The sequence below is a fragment of the Erpetoichthys calabaricus genome, chromosome 3 (genome assembly GCF_900747795.2).
Source record: "Erpetoichthys calabaricus chromosome 3, fErpCal1.3, whole genome shotgun sequence".
Lineage (NCBI taxonomy): Eukaryota > Metazoa > Chordata > Cladistia > Polypteriformes > Polypteridae > Erpetoichthys > Erpetoichthys calabaricus.
This window is the reverse complement of record NC_041396.2, coordinates 267,597,561-267,618,368: the sequence shown is the minus strand read 5'-3', so window position 1 is coordinate 267,618,368 and position 20,808 is coordinate 267,597,561. Positions and strand designations below refer to the sequence as shown.

At 38.1% G+C, this 20,808-nt stretch overlaps 1 protein-coding gene across 1 annotated transcript in view; it reads right to left on the bottom strand.

Annotated features, from left to right (window-relative positions):
- Positions 1-4,745: 4,745 nt before the first annotated feature.
- Positions 4,746-20,808, bottom strand: part of ppp1r35 (protein phosphatase 1, regulatory subunit 35) — a 29,858-nt gene continuing 13,795 nt past the window's right edge. The window contains exons 3-6 of the mRNA XM_028798224.2: positions 19,903-20,110; positions 14,443-14,679; positions 14,144-14,277; positions 4,746-5,976 (exon numbers count right to left, since the gene is read on the bottom strand). Coding sequence (XP_028654057.1) covers positions 5,803-5,976; positions 14,144-14,277; positions 14,443-14,679; positions 19,903-20,110 — 753 coding nt within the window. The 3' untranslated portion in view covers positions 4,746-5,802. The remainder of the gene's footprint in view (positions 5,977-14,143; positions 14,278-14,442; positions 14,680-19,902; positions 20,111-20,808) is intronic.

The following is a 20,808-nucleotide window of genomic DNA, read 5'->3' as shown; positions in this document are numbered from 1 at the left end:
AAAATGCTGTTAAAAGTGTGCCACTGTAACAGCTCTTACAGACGCCCAGTTGGACTTAAACTGGAGTATTATATTAAACTAAATTAATTTTCTTGTTCCTGGAACCATTTCAAGACTCTCCTGGCCTTGTATCATGGAGACTTAATCCTGCTAATGAAAATCTTTTGCAAACGGGCATGTCGTAGCCATGAAAGGGGTAATCAGCAGTGATGTGAGGGTAAATCCTTTAACGATAAGTGACTGGGCAATTTTTATTTTTTTTTTCGCTTCTGCACACCAAAGCAACAGGTGACTTCTGCATCGCAGATTATTAAATAACATGTAGAATAGTATAAAGGGTCCTATATTGTGGAAGTAGAATTGCCTTTTTATGAATATTTGAATATCCTTTGACTGTTTATGGTGTTGTGTATGTATATATAAATTGTTTATTTAATAGCTGGATGTGGTGGTGCATTGGTTAGACCTGCTACATTATGGCTCCAGAGTCCTGGGTTTGAGTTCAAGCCCGGGTACAGCATGTGTAAAGTGTGCACTTTCTGCATGGGTTTTCCTTTGGGCAATCCTGTTTACCTAATATTCCAAAGATGTGCAAGTTAGGTTATTTGGATACTATAAAATGACCCCATATGAATAAGTGTGGATATGCAAGTGTGCCCTTTGATGGGCTGGTGCCTCCTCCAGATTTATTTTCAACCTTAAAACCCATTGTTGCTGATAAAGGCGTTGTCGCCCCACGACTTTGAACTGGATAAAGAGATTGAAAATTGTGTGGAATGAATGTTACACAAACACACACACACACACATATATATATATATATATATACACACACATATATATAAACATTTGGTGAGGTAGTGTGGTGTAGTGGTTCAGGCGTTGGACTGTAAACCCCAAGGTTGTTCCCCTATTGCTTTATGTGACCATGATATATATATATATATATATATATATATACACATATATATATAAACATTTGGTGAGGTAGTGTGGTGTAGTGGTTCAGGCGTTGGACTGTAAACCCCAAGGTTGTTCCCCTATTGCTTTATGTGACCATGAGCAAGTCACTAGACCTGCCTGCGATCCAATTAGTAAACTAAAGGAAATGTAACCAATTTTATCATAAATGTTGAAAGTCTCCTTAGATATAGACGTCAGCCAAAGATGTAAATATAATTTTTTATGTATCACACAGGTATACATTGAAAAAAATGTTTTATTTTTCGTGTGATTTTTACATATTTTTGGGTGCTGAATTCAAAAATGAAAAACATTTTTTCCATCATGTACCATGTTTTCACAAAAACATTAGAAGTCTATAGTTTTTTTTATTGTTTTCAAACTAACTAAATATCAATATTTTATTTTAATGATAATTTGTTTGAATGTAATATTTTCTAACATTAAAATATACAGTGAATCTGGAAAGTATTCACAGCACTTTTTCCACATTTTGTTATGTTACAGCCTTATTCCAAAATGGATTAAATTCATTTTTTTCCTCAGAATTCTACACACAATACCTCATAATGACAACGTGAAAAAAGTTTACTTGAGGTTTTTGCAAATTTATTAAAAATAAAAAAACTAAGAAATCACATGTACATAAGTATTCACAGCCTTTGCTCAATACTTTGTCGATGCACCTTTGGCAGCAATTACAGCCTCAAGTCTTTTTGAATATGATGCCACAAGCTTGGCACACCTATCCTTGGCCAGTTTCGCCCATTCCTCTTTGCAGCACCTCTCAAGCTCCATCAGGCTGGATGGGAAGTGTCGGTGCACAGCCATTTTAAGATCTCTCCAGAGATGTTCAATCGGATTCAAGTCTGGGCCACTCAAGGACATTCACAGAGTTGTCCTGAAGCCACTCCTTTGATATTTTGGCTGTGTGCTTAGGCTCGTTGTCCTGCTGAAAGATGAACCGTCACCCCAGTCTGAGGTCAAGCGCACTCTGGAGCAGGTTTTCATCCAGGATGTCTTTATACATTGCTGCAGTCATCTTTCACTTTATCCTGACTAGTCTCCCAGTCCCTGCCGCTGAAAAACATCCCCACAGCATGATGCTGCCACCACCATGCTTCACTGTAGGGATGGTATTGGCCTGGTGATGAGCGGTGCCTGGTTTCCTCCAAACGTGACGCCTGGCATTCATACCAAAGAGTTCAATCTTTGTCTCATCAGACCAGAAAATTTTCTTTCTCATGGTCCGAGAGTCCTTCAGGTGCCTTTTGGCAAACTCCAGGCGGGCTGCCATGTGCCTTTTACTAAGGAGTGGCTTCCATCTGGCCACTCTACCATGCAGGCCTGATTGGTGGATTGCTGCAGAGATGGTTGTCCTTCTGGAAGTAGGGGAGCAGTTCATCTCCCACCATGCTAAGTGGCAGGGATCTTCCTATACAGTCCCAGTCTGGACACCCACAGAGCTGCATGGGAGTTGGAGTCTGGAAGTGCAGTCCAGTGGGGATCCCTGGGGGATGATAGAGGGAGCTGCTGGGGGAGGAACTCCTTGGTTTGTGTATAACCCGGAATTGCTTACAACAGGCCACCTCATGTCACCTGAAGCACTCCCAGGCTCCCTTTAAAGGGAACCCACTACCCTGGCTCAGGGAGTCAGAGTTCGGAGGCAGTGGGCAAAACTCAAAGGAAGTGGAAAAGGAGGAAGAATGTTTTATCATTTATTGTATTATTGTGGCTGGTGAAAATAAAAATCCTGTATTTTATTCTATTTACATGTGGCATATCTCTGGACCTGTGGTTTTGGTCACAAATTTGAAGAAAAAACAAAAAAACATTTTTTTTTGCCAATCAGATAGGCAGAGAATCCTGCCAATGTGACCAGAGAGCCCCAAACCACAGATCTAACGATAATCTTAACCAAGACACAAACTCGTGTCCTGTTCTCAAACAATACCTACCTAAGCCGGCCATGACAAATTACAAAGTTATACGTCCTTGTGCAAAATTTCTTAACATGAGCACTACTAAATGTGTAATGTAACTCAAATTTAAAACCTGCATCTCTGCACAGCAAGCCCCCATGGAGGACCTGACAAGTCTTTCCACAATTATTTTTTATTCTATTGTTTTCACATGTACCTGCTATTTCCAAATACAGTGATTTGCCCATAAATACCTGTTCTCCTGTTAAAGCAAATGGTTGACACCACTTTTATTATGTGTGTACCATGTCTTTTAATTTTCACCCACCCAGTACATACAGAACTTGTTTAAAAGGAAATATTAAACATAAAATGACAGTTTCATCACAATTAACCTCAAGAAAGAGTTGCACAACATTAGCTTAAGGCTTCTTAATTACTAATGCGATTATTAACTCACATATTTAAAAAAATCAAAAAACAAAGAACAACAAATATGTAAATCATGTCAAAGGTTGCATAATGATCAATACAAATACATACTCCATGTCATTACATTATTGTTGTTTACTGCATGCACGATGTAAATGTATCATGTCATGTAACATTTTGTGAGGTAAGTTCGGATTTAGCCAGTGGTGCCATCTTGATACCACATAGTTTATATTTTACTAGATCTCTCACACAGCTCCTTGTGAAGTAATCACAGATCACTCAGGCTGTGGAGGGGGCAGGTTTACCTGATGGTAGTACCACTCTGGTCTATGCTGAATGACATTAAAAGTTTCTTCAAGTCAAATTCTTAATCATTACATTCGATAAATTTACCAAAAATGTGCTTTGTAAACTGTTTATTCTATGGATTTTGTCCTTTGGTTCAATTTAATTTCATGTAACAAAAAATATTCTGGTGAACTACTGAGAATTGGCTCTGGTGACTCATTTTAACTTACTTGATGCTGCATTACAGCAGTTTGCATCATCTGGGTTTTCTGCAGCAAAGTGGGCAAAGAGTTCTGCATTTCAAGACTTTTTATTTAATTATTGTAAAGTTTCTGAACTACTGCATTGTTTCACAATCAAATGGTAGCATATTTTGTGAATATCAGCTAAGAAAACGTCTTGATTTTCATGAAATGACATTTTTTTTGATAGTATAGCACTGTGGGACAATGTTTCATTTTCTTGGGGTCCGAGTCTGTGTGTACTCCCTGTATTTCCATGCCACACAGGGTTTCCTCAAATCCCACATATATTAATGTTATAGAATTAAATTAGTGACCCTGACATAGTACAAATTGTTTACTTGTTAGCCTTTTGATGGACTAAAATCTTGTGCCAGGATAATTCCTGTTTTGTGCTCTATACTAGGCGCTAGCTTCCCTTGGTCCTATAAAAGATAAAATGTCATTTTTGGAACATACTTATTAAATCTTTCAGAGATTATATATTTATTTTAGGGCACCTTGTCAAGAACTCAGCTGGACTGGCTTGTTTATTTATATTCCAGTCTTCCCAAGTTAGGGAATATAATGAGGCTCTATGTGGTCACCAAAACACAAAGACTAAACATTTAGGACACAGGAAAAGGTATAGAATTATTTATTCAAATATACTCTATTTTCATGTTAATTTTAGAAATATATTTGGTCTTACTAAAATACTATAACATTTCTAAAAAGGTTTCAATACACTTTAAAAATAATGAAATACGTTGGATATTCACTTCAGAATCTTATAAATTTGAACAAGAGCAAGGTAAAACTGTATGTTTTAGTGAAACATATTTTATACCAGTGGGTTACTAAATGGAAAAAATAGGCAATATATCTACAAGTAAACGAAAAGGTGTAACTCAGGTTATCTTCAATTTAATTTATTCTGAATAATTTAGGGTAAACATTTAAATATGTACACATGAAGTATTCATACACAGGTGATAGCTGGTTCTCCAAAGGCCATTAGTTACTTTCTTGTGGCGATTACATCTTTAACCAGGCATGCCCAACAGGAAGCTCCAAGACTGACCAGAATGTCACCTTAATTAATGAAGGTGTTCATTGGTTTATGTAAAACTGATATAAAGACAAAGTAGACCTCAAACAGGGTCTAGTTTCCTCTCAAGGTCTGTAATTTTCATAAAGCATAACACCCTATACTATATTCTCTCTTTGTACACACTAGTCTGTGGCCAGCAGAAGATCCACTTTAAGCAAGGCGGCTTTATTACAGGTTTTAAAGGCTTATTGTGAATTAAATATAGAAGATATTCTAAGATGTCATTTTCAGATTAGCATATTGTAGTCATTGCTGGCTAAATTAAGCCACCATCAGCTACATATTCATTTACAAAGATAAAGCATCAAAAAATCCATTTTGAAGATTTGAACAATGGTGACATAAAATAAACAGGTGCTCAATACGTAATCAGGAAAAAGAAGCTACACATAAAGATCCCAAGAGTCATCTTTGAGAATGTCTGCTGGAAAATATGAACTAAGGCTCATCACAGCCTAGAAAAAATGATAGATTTATAACTGTTGACCAGATAATGATCACCAGGTGCAATAATCTGAACAAATCCTGGATGCAGATGTTATATGATGTGGTAAGAATTAACAGGTGAATGTCAATGTTGAAGTGGCCCGATACCTGCCCCCAGCTTTAACACTGCAAAATTATGCTGGCTGGATATCACAGCTGAACAGTAGTCAATAAAAATGACTTTAACAAAGGGCAGCCTGAATACACATTATAAACTGCAAACAATGAATAAAAACAAAATATTGCAAGGAATTCCTGGCAACATTACTTGAACTGTGAATTTGGATTTGCTTCCTTAGAGAGGTTCAAAGATGGTTCCATCAGTTCTTATCAATTGACCTCTTGCTGTCTTATGCTGAAGGGTTTCTTAAAGTTACAATTCCCATTGTTTTTTCTTACGGTACAAATCAAACACTGTACTGGAAGGCCTATGTCTAGTTACTGTCTTCAAGGGTGGAAGTCCTTCTCGTGGAATGTATGGAGTTTCTGTTAGAAGTTCAGTAGGATTATAGAAGGTCATTAGGTCGGGACTTTCTGTTGGAACAGGCTGATAAGAAAGGAAAAAAAAAACATTTAGTAAATAAATCAATATCAGAATGGACAGTTTTATAACTGAAAAAGCAAAATCCAAATTAAGTTTGCCATGTTGTGGTATGGTTCTCCAAAAAGACATGAAAGACTAAATGATGAACATTTTTTTTTTTTTTTTTTAAAACAATTTACTGTATCTACCATTTTTACATTGAAGTCATCCTTGTGAGTTTGAAAGAACCACTGCTCAGCGGATTTATGGCCACCACTCAGTTGCAAAATAACTAACTAGACAACAGAGCAAAACAGATATCAAGAGAAATCAGAAAGTGTTATTTTATGCTCCTTGGAAACACGTCTAGCCACTTGGACACCAGACTCTACAGTACAGCTAGAAAGTTCTTCTGTCTACAATATGGGCCATACTAAATCATCCAGTAAAATCAGTGGAAGTGGTGTGTGTTTTATGTTAAACAGTCTTTGATGCACAGTTGCCAACATCACCTCAAAAATCTTACTTCATATAAAGTCTATGATCAAGGGCACCCCTTTTACCATCAATAATTCTCCACTGTTTTAACACAGGTCAACACAACAAGCAACAACATTATACTGAACCATACTGATATAATATCATTACAAAATATGAATGATTAGTTGTTAGGGATTATTTTTGTTGGTATTAAAAATTTACTGAAGGCTCAAAGCAATGCATTTCAGACTTTTAGACTATCAATATGAATACCATCACACATGTGCACATAGGAGAAGGATTACAGGCTCAAATAGTTCTGTTTCTCAGTCGGACCAGGTGTTTACATTGTTACCTGATCCTTTCTCCTTTTGTCCCTCTGCAGACCAGCCGAAGAACCCATCTCCCAATGACATCACCACCAAACCAGCCCCTGTTGATGTCACTTCTGGCAATCTTTATTAACATCATATCCAGTACCCAGAACCACTCTTCCTGCCATGTAAGTTCCTGTTCAGGCCTCCCCAACTCCACCTCTTTCTCCATTCCGCCATATTTATAGAACAGCTATTCAACCTATTACTAACTTCTGTTTTGGACTCCAGTCTGTAAAGACTTGTTTATTTTTCTGCCAGTTTTTTTAAGTATACAGGGTGGCCACCCCAAACCTTTTTGTGACTCCATTCATCCTTATTACAATACATACAAAAAAACAGAGAAATGAACTCAAGAAATCAATCAAAGTTGCTTAATTCAGGTATGGGGATAATCTCGGGATGTTATGTACATCTACTGTAGCAGAGTTTATAGACATTGGTACTTTATTCTGTAACAAAGGCTATTCAGAACAATGGTGTGGCTGTGAGCTTTGTCAGTGTTTCTACTCCTATTTTAAGCTGCATTTATTGTAGTTTAAAACTACTGTACTGTGAGAAGTAATTCAATAAAAATAAACAGCTATCAATGAATAATGATGTACTTTGTGTTTTAACAATAAAGAACACACAATTACATTTGTATTATATAAAATAACAGTAACTGAAGTTTCTGCTTCAACACTTTTAAAAAGCAGCCAGTTCCTAATTCATAAACATACTGTATACAGTAATCCCTCCTCCATCGCGGGGGTTGCGTTCCAGAGCCACCCGCGAAATAAGAAAATCCGCGAAGTAGAAACCATATGTTTATATGGTTATTTTTATATTGTCATGCTTGGGTCACAGATTTGCGCAGAAACACAGGAGGTTGTAGAGAGACAGGAACGTTATTCAAACACTGCAAACAAACATTTGTCTCTTTTTCAAACGTTTAAACTGTGCTCCAGGACAAGACAGAGATGACAGTTCAGTCTCACAATTAAAAGAATGCAAACATATCTTCCTCTTCAAAGGAGCAAAGAAATCAATAGGGCTGTTTGGCTTGTAAGTATGCGAAGCACCGCAGCACAAAGCTGTTGAAGGCGGCAGCTCACACCCCCTCAGTCAGGAGCACAGAGAGATAGAGAGAGACAGATAAAAAAAATCAATACGTGCCCTTTGAGCTTTTAAATATGCGAAGCACCGTGCAGCATACTTAAAAGCTGCACACAGAAGGTAGCAACGTGAAGATAATCTTTCAGCATTTTTAGACAAGCGTCGGTATCGTCTAGGTGTGCGAACAGCCCCCCTGCTCACACCCCCTACGTCAGGATCACAGATAGTCAGCGCAAGAGAGAGAGAAAGAAAAGTAAGCTGGGTAGCTTCTCAGCCATCTGCCAATAGCGTCCCTTGTATGAAATCAACTGGGCAAACCAACTGAGGAAGCATGTACCAGAAATTAAAAGACCCATTGTCCTCAGAAACCCGCGAAGCAGCGAAAAATCCGCGATATATATTTAAATATGCTTACATATAAAATCTGCGATGGAGTGAAGCCGCGAAAGGCGAAGCGCGATATAGCGAGGGATTACTGTATTTGAACCATTATGGCTTTAAATTTGCAAACTTAGGCAAAAGGAATACTAACTAAAATACAAGATGGAAGAGGCTGATCTATTAAGTCTCACATTTTCATAAAGGATGGGGAGTAAGAAGTTTATAACATAACAGAACTCAATGGTCACCAGTTCTGTACAACAGCAAACAATGTAAAAATTGTCAATGGAAAAAAAAAGAAAAACAAATTCACAGTACTTAATGTTGCATAATCAATGTCTTTTATCCAGTTGCTAGCTCGAAACATGCAAAACAAATGTTTTTTTGTTTAAATATTGTTAGTTACTTCCTTAATTATCAGCTTGTGAATAACAATAAAGAGAATATCTGACTTGAGGACCCAAAAAAAAAAAAAAAAACAATTGTTTTGCTTCTTGTGACCCTAAACTAGATATGTAATTAGAAAATGGACATTTGAATTTTTTTTAAAGAGTGGGGTATGACTTCCACATGCCTCCCCAGATAGGCCACCTCAAATTAGGACCCAAGTTCTGCCGAGCAGCGGGCAATGCTTCAGCACCACACCAGTTCCGATTCCACTGGCTCTCTGGCGGTTTCAACCCTTCCGGGGATGAAGCTCCCAATGGCTTTTCCCCATCCCTTTCATAATGCGAGCAGCCTTCATATGAGCGGCTGCAGCAAAGCTATTCCCGTGGAGAACAGAAAGGAGACCTGTCTTGCTGTTTCCGAGCTGCATGAAGTTTTTACAGTGGCTGAAGTGCCAGTGCTGCTACCAACCCCCAAGTTTTCCCTGCAAGTTAGACGACCATTTGCAAGGGTGAATGCAGTTTAACATCATACAAAGGACAGTTGATTCCTGGGTTCGGTAAAGGTGTATTCCTACCCTGTTCTATGCATGCATGGACTGGGTGTTGGGCAAGGTCGTTGAGTCCAGTGGCTGTGGGGCATCTGTTAGTGAAGAAAGATTCACTGATCTTGACTTTGCTGACAATGCTGTGATCTTCGTAGAGTCAATAAAGGCTCTGATCGGGGCACTCGAAAGTGAGGAGTCTGAATGTCTTGTCTTGTGAGTGTCCTGGATAAAAACCAAGATCCAGGCCTTTAATGACCTCAGCCATCAGCAGTGTGTCCGTCTGTGGAGAGAGTGATGACTTTGTTGAGAGGTTTACTTACCTCGGCAGCGGCATTCATGTCTCTGGTGAATCTTCCTCTAAGTCATAGATGGATCGGGAGAGCATGGGGGTTATGAGGTCGCTGGAAAGTGTGAAGCACTCTCAATATCTTTGCAAAACGACGAAGGTCCAAGTCTTCAGAGTCCTGGTGCTCCCTGTTTTGCTATATGGTTTGTGAGACATGGACATTATCTAGTGACTTTGCTTCAGGCAACTCCTTTTACCTTTCATGCTCTATGGAGCTTGCTTTTGTCACAGAGCACTGTTCTCCTTCAGTACTGTGTCACTTTGGGGAATTCTTGAGTACTACTGGTTTGACTTTGTGTCAATTGAGCGGTTGCTCACAGAGTCCCAAATGGGGCACATTATCTGCATTCTGAGGGAGTGTCAGTTACCGCATTACAGCAATGTGGCGCGATTTCCTGAGGGTGAACCAGCTTGCAGGACTCTTATTGTTGAGGACCAGTGAGGCTGGACCAGGCCAAGGGGATGCCCACATAACCTGACTGCAGCAGATAAATAGTCATTTCTGGAGGGTGGGACTGTGTCTTCCTAGGGGGATGCTAACCAGGACCCTGAGCTGTTTCATCATGTGGTGGGTGTGGTAACATGCATACCACTGCATGCTCCCTAAACTGACCTTACCTGGGTGGGAACAGTGGAAAAAAGGCAAATAATGCAGAACTCTGAATTTTCCTGCAGCATTTAAAAATGGTGCATATGTTAAACGGGTGCTCCAAATCATACACTTAGGCCAGGTTTATACTTCACGCAACGCATGCTGCAGCAGACGCTCCTGCTACGCAAGTGTTTTACTGTTTATACTTGTGCGCATACTTTACGTACATCTGGAGGAATCCAGCAGGTGGCAGTGCGAGATATTATCACGGTGAGAACAGGTTCGGCTGCTCTGTGTTGTGAATTGCCTGGAACACTCATTAAATTCCAATGACATCTTACCGCAGTATCTCTGAAAAGGATTTTTAATGATTAAATCCATCAATCCAGGGATGTGTCCATTCCAGCAAGCATTGGGCACGAGGCAGAAACAATCCCTGGACAGGGCCTCAGCGCATCGCAAGGTGAATACAAGCACACATATCCACTGGAGTCATTTTAGCAGCACCAAGTCTGCATATCTTTGGAAGGAAACCGAAGCACAGTGTGGAAATACACGTTTTCACCATGTCCTTAATTTTTTTTTTTTGTGGCTCAAATACAGCTCTGTACATTATGTTGCTGTTGTGAAGTTGCTATAAAACAACGACGGCACAAAAGATGGTATGTGAGACTTTTAAAATGTATCGTGTCATTACAATCGGGAATATGCAACACTTGAATATAAAAGCACCATAAATGCATTTGTATGTGGGCATTTTGCTTCACCACATCAAATCATTCATCAAACATCGAAGCACGCATATCGATCCTGTAGGATCTACAAAGCAGCTTTCTGTCACATGTAGATAGTAAACAGAGACTCTGACGTCACATTCCGATTTTATCACACTGTGCCCCTTGACTTTTTGCTGGTACTGCAACTCACGCATGTGTCACGTTGATTTCTGAGGATGTGCTCAAAGACCCAGCATTCATTTGACGCGTCAACGTGTGGCAGCCATGATGCGTGCGCATACACATTCTGACCATGAAGTATAAAACCAGCTCTAAGAGTACAGGTGTGCTCATGAATAAGCATCCTGTGCTGTCAACAACAGCAGTGGCTTCTTGTGAACCTCAGCTAGATTAGTAATTTGAAAATGGACAGTTGAATTTTTTTGAGGTTTTCTAACATGTTTTTGAACAGTACCATTTCATCACAGAAACAGAGCTTCACAACAAAAAGGTTTAGAGTTAGGACATTTTTTTCTATTAATATTTTTTTAGATTTTTATTTATTTTTTTGTTTTTACCCTTTTCAAGTTGTTAGTTTTTTCATGCTGTTTTCTTCTTTTTACTTAGTTTTTAGTCCACCAGTTCTAATGTCCATCCATACACATAGGACGAACATGCAAACTCCATATAGATCCTGACCAGGCTAGCAATCAAATCCCAACTCATGACACCGTGTTACGGGATCACTAAGTAACCACATTAAAACTAAATGTATCTATTTAGTTGTCTACGTATCAGCTTGGCGAGGAAAAGTAACATCCACCATAGACAATGCGGTGTCTGTTTGCTCAACAAGACACCAAGAACAAATGATTGAGCTGTGTTTGTGTGTCTGCTTTTATCCCTTCAGCATTAACTTTTACAAGTACCATAAATTTACACAGGCTGTTACAGTCCCACATCAAATGTATGCTTTTATTATATGATAATAATAATTACAGTGGCTCACTACTCAGTGCGCTAAATGCAGGGAGGACGCAAGATTCAAACCTATTATCTTGAGGTTGCTAAGCAAAAGCTTTTCCACTGCACCATCTGTGCAGACCTGAGACAGAACAGCATTACCACTGTGACAACTAGTTGAAAATGAAACACGCAAACACACACATGCAAACATCTTTTGCTTTGTACCGACTGATAGTTCGGCTTCAGCAACATGTCAGTTGAGCAAATTCTTTTTCTTCGGTTTTATTCTTGAATAAAAGCATACTTGTTTTGTTATACCTTTTGTGAAAGTGTTTATTGGATATATCGGCTTCAGTCTTCACACATTCTACACTTCAACATTATGTTGTTAATTACTGTAACATATGAAAACATTTTCTGTTTTAGCTGTGTGTTCAACATTATTTGCTTCGCATTTCCTCTGTCATTCTATATTTACACAGATCGTTGTAAACACGGAACACACGTGAAATGAATATATTTCAAATCACGGTATTTCATTACCTATACAATTCTTTACAAATGCAACGGCAGATAAACACTTCAGCTGTGAGGACTGCAGCAGGGTGATGCCTTCATCTGACTGAATGGGGGAGGGTGTAGCAGGCTGCGTTGTGCTAATCTACACATTTGCAAAACAAAAGTGGGCTATTAGCGCAGTTATAAGGAGTTATGAGCTTCTTGGTGTATCTCAGGAAAATTTAAGGATTTCGAGGCCAATGAAAAAAATTGCAAACTTCATCAATTCTAGTATTAAACATTGTCTACTCTACACCATGGCTAACAACAGGGCCATCTGCAGCCAGAAGGACATGAACTTTGTCAGGGTGGGAAAGCAGCTTCAGTCACATCCAACAATAGCAGCTGGCCTGCTCACCTCAGTGTTGGAATGGGAGCTACAGGTAGACTTGGGCAGGAAGCTCAGGTTCCCGGACCATGTTACATCAACTCCTTTAAGGCCAGATGTGGTGTTAACATCTGCCTCTTCAAAGCATATGCTCATAGTGGAGATGACAGTCTCTTTGGAGGACTGCCATTGAAGAGGCTAATGAACAAAAAGGGTCTAAGTACTATGAGTTGGTGGGGCCGTGCCAAAGGAGCAGCTGGAATGCTCATTGAGGTGGGGTGTAGCAGCTTTGCTGGTCCACTCATTATGCAAGGTCTACACTCTGCTTGGCCTCACAGAAGCTGCGAAAAAGAGATCAATATAGTCCACTACTGAGGCTACAAAGAGGGCCTCCAGGTAGCTTTGGACCAGGAGGTCTGAATCATGGGCTATTACTGCTGAGGCACAAGTGAATGCCTGATCAGCCCTGGCTGGGTCACCTGAACGAGGGTGTCTGATGTTGCGAGACCCGTAACACCCTACGACCTCAGGAGGCATCAATTACGAGGTGTTCCAGTGCATCGTAGGATGTAACTTAAACTAAGACCTCAAAATCTAACATCAAATCTTTTTTTTATATATTTTAACAAATATCAGAGGTAGACAGCAAATAATTATAGCCACACATTTTAATAAATTAGAAGAACAGGTGATCTCCTTTGGCATCCAAAGAGAACTTTTTTTTTTTTTTTTTGCCTAATTTAAATAGAATTTGAAGACAATAAGTTACACACAAGCTTGACAAATCCATCAAAGGAGCAGGCTGCATGTTATCCTTGAACTTTGGTAAAAGCTGCCTCTTGCTGACAACTAGTGGGACACCCGTAGCTGATTGTCAATTATGGGCAATGAAATCTTCAGATGAAGTCACTGGCAAGTGACGAGTGTTTGATATTTGCTGTCAGTTCTGACTGATAGCTGAAAATATTGAATGCAATCTCTAGAATAAGCCAGCTAATTGTGAGACTCTAATGGCTGCATGAGGGGTTCTTACATATGCACAAAATCAATGTTTTTCTCTAAACTAAAATGACAACTGTGTGGTTTTAAATTGCATGCCAGCAACTGTGCCCAAAAATCAAAATTACAAAAAATAGTTCTCATTTTCATTTAGTTCTAGTTTTCTGACATTTTTTCATTTTTATTTTAGTTTTAGTAAATGGAATTATTATTTTTTTTGTTAATGACATTTCGTTTTAGTGTTTTTCTCATTAAGGAAAATGTTAAGGAGTAACATTTTCAGATACAAATTCTGTTTCAGGAGCATAATACACCTCATTTCCAGAAATATTGGAGCATTTCCACAAGAAGATTTTTCTAGAACAAGCTATTAGTGCAGATAATAGTATATTATCTACCAGTCACAGTCTTGCACTTACCTTTCGACTCTCTGATCTGTAAGGTGGCACCATAGACATTTTCTCTCTTTCAGCATTATTCAGTACCTGGTCTGCTGGCACTGTCACACTGACCAAAGCACGGAACATATGCTGTTCCCTGGGAATATTGAGAGCTACAAAGGGCATAGATCAGAGAATTGTAAATTGTAAAATGCTGAAATGGTAATGAATAGAAAAGCACAGGTACAATATGTGTAAATGTGTATAATACACTAGATCTAAAGTAAATATAATACAACGAACCATCGCCACATCTATTCCAAAGATGATGTCCTTACCTTCAGTAATTCTTCCTTCCACAGCATTTCGGGTGACAGAGGACTTTTTCAGGTGTTCCTGCACAGCCTTCTTCGAGTCAAACCCCAATTCTGATGCACATTTTAGTTCCTCTCCTAAGGCCAGTGTGGTGTTCAATACAGGACTGTGCAACATATTCACTGGAGTAAACAACTGAATTTCTACTGGTGTCTCTAACTGTTTTGGGAGATGTGACCGTTTCTTGCTTTTCTGGCCACCTTAAAAGAACAAAAGGAGGCGTTTAAAAAAAATAACCTTAATCACATTTGACACCCTTGATATTTTCTTACAGAAAAATGATATAAAACATTGAAGGCATTCACACTTTACTACCTAACACGGATGAACCTATCAAGAGAGTAATATAAACTTGAATAGGAGCGAGACAATAATCTTCATGCTATTCATTTTGCAGTGAACAATACCAAAGAACCTTAAATGTGACAACTGTCAACACATAATATAAACAGCAAAGAAGTCTACCAAACTAGTGAATATTGGTAGATTTGGTACATGTACACACTGCTTATAAACTTTATTCCCTACAATTTGCTGGTGTGCAGCAGTGCCATCATTTTTTGAGTATGGGGTGTTTCCAAAAAGGAAATGTGTTACTCTCAAAGAGACTGAACTCTAATTACAATTAGAAATTTCAGTATCAGGATATATATTGTAGAAGACCACTTCATAAAATATGTACTGTTGTTCACACAGTATTTACCTAAAAATAAACAATATTCCAATAAATATTTAAAATTAACATGTAGTTAAAAATTTAGGAGCAATAATTTTGGCATCACCAATACCTTTTTATTATTTTCAGGACAACACCTGCGGCATCTCACCTTGCTCCCTCTGCCTGTAAGGATTTTCAAATGTAAGGATTTTTTGAGCCACAAAAATGTGACTAATTCAATTTTTGGAAAGCCAAACTAACTTACACATTTTCAACCCATTTAATTCAGGGTCACGGGGACTGGGGACTATTCCAGCAGCACTGAACAAAAGACAGAAACCAACCCTGGAGAGAGCATCACGGGGCACAACACCATATCAGGCCTTTTAAGAGTTAAAATTAGCCCATGTGAGATTCAGCATGCTTGAGAACAACAGTAAACTTTACACACGAGACCTTAATTTCATCCATGCCACCTGCACTTCAAAACAGGTCATCCGCCTGAAGCTAAGTGGGTTGCTGCTGGAAGAGGTGTTGGTGAGGCCAGAAGGGGGCACTTACCCTGTGATCTGAATGTGGATCCCAATGCCCCAGTGCAGTGATGGTGACACTGTGCTGTAAAAATGGCTCCTTCCTTCAGATGACACGTAAAGCTGATGTCTGGACTCTGTGGTCATAAAAGACCCCTGGCTATCCTACGTAAGGAGTAGGGTGTATGTCCAGGCTAAAGTGCCCACCATGGCCTAGTCATTCTGGCGCCCTCATCATCCCGTCTCTAATTGGGTTTCTCTCTCACCACTTCACCACCTAACAACTAGTGTGTGTTGAGGGTTCTGGCACAACAATAGCTGCCATTGCATTCATTCATCGCACCACCACATTGGTGGTGATTAAGTGGCTCCTCACTCATTGAAGCACTTTGAGTAGTGAGGAAAGCAATACATAATGAAAAGAATTATTATTAATTTATAGTACTAGTCTGGCCCGTGTGGAGCTGTAAGGACAGAATGCTCCACTAGATGGAGCTCTGATCTAGTATACAGGATGAAGGAACATTTTGGCTCAGGGCTCCTCATTTTCAGGTCTTGGAGGTCAACAGAGATTAAGCAAATGGGTTTGAATAAAAACATGTAATTAGAAGCCATTTGTTGTTGCTGGAATTAATTTTTGTTCAAAATATTTTAGTTAACTACAAATCAAAATGCTTATTTTATTGTGTTAAACAGCTGCATTCACTATTGTTAATTGCTTTTTGTTTTCTTAACCAAATGTCAGTTTAAAATAAGACTCAAAATGACAAAATTAACCAGTTCACCATCAAACTTGTTTCCATTTATGCCTGGGTGTGTTCATCTTAAGTATCTGTTTTAGTAAAATATTTGAAGAAACTGGACAAGAAAAAAAGACTGAGACCTCCAATAATCACTTGGAAGCATTTCTATACCATATGAAAACTCTACAATAAAAATCAACTCACAAGTCAGTACTGAAAGCACTAGCTAGCCACAGAATTAAACAAGTTTTGGTATGTGTAGATAAAAAACAGTTATTGCAGTCTTTGAGGATCAAACTTGAGGGCCTCTGCATTAACCCGGCCCAGAGGTGTTTTCAAAGAGATCAGGAGTGCTTTTGGGCTGGGTCTAAGGAAGCCTGATGCCCAAAGGCTAATGAGTTTAAAGTTGGGTGGAAAAGTATTAGCTAGAGCTCACCTGGAAAGACCAGAGGAAGTGAAAGAGTTGTAGGTGGTTTTGGAGTATTGTACAATACGGGTGTTGTGATTCAGGCTTGCCTTTAATATTTATTTTTTGCTTTAAATAGATTTTGTTAATTTATTAGGGTAAAATATTTTGAAAGGGGGATTTCAAGTTTTGTTGTCATGCATATGTTTTGTTGGTATGTTCTTGTCAAAAATCTTTTTTTTTTTTTTTTTCCATTTAAAAATTTTAAAGAAATTAATTTTTCTTTAATAGTATTAAGTTAAAAAGTTGCTAGGGTGCTCGTAATTGCTACTAAGGACTGTCCAAATGACTCACACCATGAAAATTTGGTAATAAATTTGAACAGAACAATGCGCGTGCGTCCCATGGACCAAGCCTTTGGATTCTTCACATGAGATCTGTGGGGCTCTTTCGAGTTTGAATTTTTGTATGGAGCCATGCTGTCAAAAAAGGATTTTTTTCAAGTTCTGTTCTGATTTTGTGGCAAAGGCTTACTTCTGATCACAGTGCTTTTTCAAGTGGTGAAAGCTCACCTTTCAATCACAGTGCATTTCAAAGGTTTGATTTTTATGTTTTTTTGAATGGTGAATGTTCATTTTTAATGCCATAAAGAAGTTTCAAATTTTGATTATTGTGGTAGAAGCTTGCTTTTGGTTCAAAGTTTATCCACCAGTCACAGTAAATTTATTTCAAATTGTTTTCAAAGGCAGCAATTCACATTGTGCCTGCAGTATATTTTTGAGCATTTGTAGTGAGGCGGTTTCCTTAGATTAGATATTGATTAAACCAGTGAACTAGTACTAGCTCTTGAAAAGTTGAGCATTCACTATTCTGGTTTTGACTCTCACCCTTTTGTCTCAGTGTTTTGGCTCTGGTATATTAAATAGGATTTCTTGGTGAGAAATTCAGTTCTGACTATGAAATCAGTTTAGCCCTTATGTTATAAAAGCTAGTTTTGTGAAAAGTTTCTTTTGCTTTGGAATTTATTTATCAGTCTTCAATGAAAAAGTAATCTTTGTATATTATTTCTGAAGTAAACGTACAACTTCCTAAAACAGTCCACTTCATATAAAAATTATGCTAGAAGAAAACTTGGGGTGACCTATTTAGGAAATAAGCCAGGCGGTGTGTAGTGAGCTTTCAGATGGCTGTGTGTTTTCCGTGACTGGCATAACATTGGGTAAAAGTACAGCAAGCACCCTATGAGTTACTTAGCTGCACTGATCTGTCTAGGAAGCATCACTTTGGCAGAGATTGTTTTCATCTTTTCCTTCATATGGAAGAATCCCTGTATCGGTGGGTGGCACATTCAAAGATCTACCGTGAATGCCAGATAGTATCAAACCCTATTTTCAGGCTTCTTTTGTTTACATGCATACCTATGATAAAGATTAACTCATGAATTTCACATAATAGGACATCACCAACATTACATAATAATAAAATACATTGTGCAGCATTATACTTGTGCTTGCTCTCTCTCTCGAATGAACGGATTACTGACGTTTTAGCTTAACCCTCAATTGATAATGCAGCAATGAAAAATATATTTTACATACCCACAGTTTAAACACTAATTTTTTTTGTCATTTTTTACATTCCATTTTAATTTTTTTTCTTAAAAAAAATATTTGGCCTATTGTGGGTTTTCAGCATCTTCTTCATTCTTCATTGAGGGGTAGCACTACACAGCTTCTTTTAGGCTTTGAAGAACTGTTAGCATTACTACATGTGCTTTGGGGCCATTATTAAGTAAAATTAAGGGTTATTGTCACAACAACACTGCAATAACATGGAAACAAATGCAAACAGTGAAAATGATAGATGCTAAAAGGCTGGTTATACTGTGCTTGACACATCAGTGCACCAAAAATGACATCAGACACATAGTCACACACCCTTACACTGCTGCAGTGCACTGGGTTTTCGTTGTGTGCAATGCACAGAATGCAACTTTCTTTTATTTATGGATTTATCCATTTAATATTTGAGGGCCATGGTTATTCACGAATGACTAAAACTCCAGAAACTGAATCCATGGATGTGGAGGTTCTACTGTACAGTACTTTGTTTTTACTTCTTATTTGTTAACCTTCTCCTCTATGCTCTTTTTTTTTTTAATAACTTTTTTTAACAACTGTACCTACATTTGGCCACAATTCACAATTGTCACACACAGTTTTTTGATTTGGGAGCGGGCAGGTGCAAAGAGTATCCAAAGAAAAGCATAGGGGGACACAAGGAAACATGTAAACTCCACACAGACAGATGCTGGGCAATGATTCAATCCCAGGACTCAGGGGCTACATACAGGTATAACAGCAGCTTCTCCCACTCCATAATATTCCAGATTTTAGACTATAACTTTCAAAACGGCTTACAGCATCTTAGTTGCGTAAGATGTATTTCATTTTCAGTCATTTTAGTATTGAACACTAATGCATTGGCAATATCCAGTAACAGCAAAAAATCCCATGTAGGCAGATACTAATAATCATAAATGTACAGTGCAGATTTAACAATGAGTGCAGATTTGTATTTGTATGCCAGAAATGCCAGACCTAGACTGACACACAAACACAAGTGTCACTAACTGACCACTGCGTAAAGATCATCTGGCCAATGGCTGTTTTATGGTCAGGCAGTCACCAAGGATAAAAATATTGCTAAACCAGGTGAATTAGAACACACAACTTGTCAAAACCTCGAATTTTTCTACTGCTATACTCTAAGTATCACTCCTTCCATTAAAAAAAAAAAAAAAAACAAGGAGCGCTTGCCGAGGGCAAATGAGCACTAAATGTTTTGTAAATTTGCATAAGAAGGAGGACCATGATATACCAAATGATCCTATAATCTGCTGTTAATTGTATTTACATAATAAAGTATACAATTATTGTAGTACAATCCTAGCAAAACTTCGTTTCTCAGTGGTCTTTAAAGCTGTCCACAAACAATTATTTTGAAAATGCTTTTATATATTTATAATAGAGACAACAGTTAAAAATACCAAGTCAAAGACTTTACTTTGTGAATTTCTACCTCACCTTTAGGAGCTTTCTTAGCAGTCTTGCTAGGTGCTTCCTTCGGTTGCATAACTGTAGCCTTTGAGAAGATTGAAGTAGGGTTACTGTGTGAAATAGGTCTATTTTCTGCCACAACTGTGATGATGTGAGTTTCTTGTTCATTTTGTGCACCAGCAGTTGAAAATTCATTATCATGACCTCCAAATCCAGAATCAATGTCAAATCGTACCTAGGAAGAAAAATGAATTCACAAAATATTTCTGCACTTCCGTGCCAGCTCTCAGACCTTTAAGATCTAAAATTCTACTTTAACCAAAATCAAACTGAGTAATGTGTTAAAATATTACTTATAATCTCTTTAATGAAATGATTAAATGAAAATACACAGTTCTTCAATTCTGAACTTGAACATAAGTTCTCATAAAAACCTAAAAACGTAAGAGTAATCTGAGGTGAAAAATAATATGGAACAAATTTTACTTTGCCACCATTTATTCAGTAAAAAACGAATATGTGTATGTAACAGTCAAGAGGTACTTTGCAACACGGCACTTCATTAGTTAAAGAACAGGAAGTGCTACCATCTTTATGTAAAAGCAGAACCTTTGGCAGTTCAGTCTGGAGCATTAGGTTTAAATGAACCATAAAACATCAGGAACATTGTCCTATATACAGGTAAAACCAAAGCCAGTTAATTTAATCCTTTTTTAAGAATGGCATGTTCATAAAAAACACAATCAAAAGCTATATCCGGGAATCTATAGGTCTCTGTCAAATTCATAAATGTTACTGTTCATGACTCTACCATCAGAAAATGGCTTTATACCAACAGCAATACATCTACATAATGCCTCCCTGGAACTATGACAGCTAAGTCAGAACTCATCTTATGTTTCTTTTGATTTTTTTCTTGCTTTATAACAATTC